The sequence below is a fragment of the Asparagus officinalis genome, chromosome 8 (assembly GCF_001876935.1).
Source record: "Asparagus officinalis chromosome 8, Aspof.V1, whole genome shotgun sequence".
NCBI classification, from domain to species: Eukaryota; Viridiplantae; Streptophyta; class Magnoliopsida; order Asparagales; family Asparagaceae; genus Asparagus; species Asparagus officinalis.
Window position 1 is genome coordinate 66,721,928 of NC_033801.1, and position 1,810 is coordinate 66,723,737.

Sequence of the window (1,810 nt, forward strand, 5' to 3'; positions counted from 1 at the left end):
CACGGTTCGGTACTTAGGCATTCGTTCCGTCTTTTTCGTTGTGTGTATTCGGTCGTCTTGTTGATTTGTACGTTTTGCTAACTTGCTTCATGCACTTATTACCTTCTTTACGGTATTCGGAGCTGACCGACAAACGCGTCGGGCACTTTGGATCTGACCGACAAGCACGTCGGGCACTTTGGATCTGACCGACAAGTGCGGCGGACACTTTGGATCTGACCGATACGCGCGGGCTAACTGGCGAGAGCGTATTGACTGATGTGTGTGAGCTGACTAACGCGTGCGGTCTGACCGACAGGTGTGACGGCCAATTGGAGGTAGTCGGTGAGCGCACGAGACACAGTTGGTTTGCCATTCCGATTCATGCACTTGTCAGCATCAATGCACTTGTCAGCATCAATGTACTTGTCAGCATCAGATAATCCTCTTAGACTCGGATAACGACGTTCGTCATCTTTTCTCCGTCTCGAGCTGTGTGTGGACACCTATAGGTATTTTTAGACGCCTACAATATTACGGCGGTTAGAGGGATGATTAGGAGTATTCAGGGATTTTGGACTTCAGGTTCTACCTAGGGCTTTGGGGATTTTGGTTGTGGGTTAATTAATAGTAATAGCTTAAACTATCAGTCCTAGTATGATTAGGGATATCATCAACAAAGGTAATGGACCCCTTCGTCTTTAAGACCCAATAACAACGGTATTAGGATCAAATCAATGAAGGGATTAGAAAACCATTATCCCATCTCACATCATACATCTAATATTTGTAATCATTCGACGAAGGTTTTAAAACCCGTCGTTATTATATGCACTTTAATGACGGTCAATTGGTCACTTCACTAATTTTGATCGTTAAATACCGGATTTCTTATAGTGAGAATTAAAAAATGGTGCAATCAACTTTCCAAATTTCTTGTGCATAAGGGCAACAAAAAAAAAGGGGGCTATCAGTTTCAAGTTCTTGTAAACAAAGCGGGCAACCACGATCACCATCTCATTCTCTATTAAGCAAATTCTCCCCTTTTTGAAGCCTTCTTTTGCAAAGCAACCAGCAAAAAAATATTTATCATAGTAGGCAAGTAGGAATCCCATATGAAGCATGAGAGAAGAGACTCTCCCAAGGAATTATGTCCAAGCCACTTGTCTTTTCCAAAAACGGATGGAGGAACCGTCACCTATAAATATCCATTGAACTAAACTCAACAAAGAACTGTGGATAGAGTTTAAGTCATACCAAAATTTAGACACAAGAGCCTCTAGATGGTGTACTTCTAAGGTAAGCATGGTTAATAGAGTAGAGGGAGGAAAGAATACGCCCAACAAAGGAGAGAAATGATCCTCAACCTCCTGTTGTTTTTTTAAACTTTTTTTTACCAAGTTGAGATTTTGAGTGTCCATGGGCTCACAGTACTGTAAGCGGATCAACCCAATATCAAAACAAGGGTCAATGACCCAGTATAAATATAGGCCTTGCGACAACTGAAATCATGGCATCTTATAAGATCCCTTCAATTACAGACGCGACAACAACGCTCACAAAATAGGAAACTAGATAACAAACACTCATTACATCCAACACTATCGAAATGCATTTCATCACTTCCAACTACTAGTAAGCACCATGCTAAGCACTAGTAATACATGCATGCAGACCTACATATATATGAACGTCAAGACTTATTTATTAACTGCGATAGGCACAAGCTATTACCACCGTACAAACATAGATACTTCTTCATCTTCTAGCTAGATTTGACCTTGTTGTTGATTAAGCCGGGCAGCGGCTGTCACAGAGGCGGCCACACCAC

At 41.8% G+C, this 1,810-nt stretch overlaps 1 protein-coding gene across 1 annotated transcript in view; it reads right to left on the reverse strand.

Moving 5' to 3' along the window:
• LOC109822452 (late embryogenesis abundant protein D-34-like) overlaps window positions 1,516-1,810 on the reverse strand; it is a 1,918-nt gene continuing 1,623 nt past the window's right edge. Inside the window, 1 exon segment of the mRNA XM_020388650.1 lies at window positions 1,516-1,810. This exon segment is cut by the window's right edge and continues 97 nt beyond it. Coding sequence (XP_020244239.1) covers window positions 1,749-1,810 — 62 coding nt within the window. The 3' untranslated portion in view covers window positions 1,516-1,748.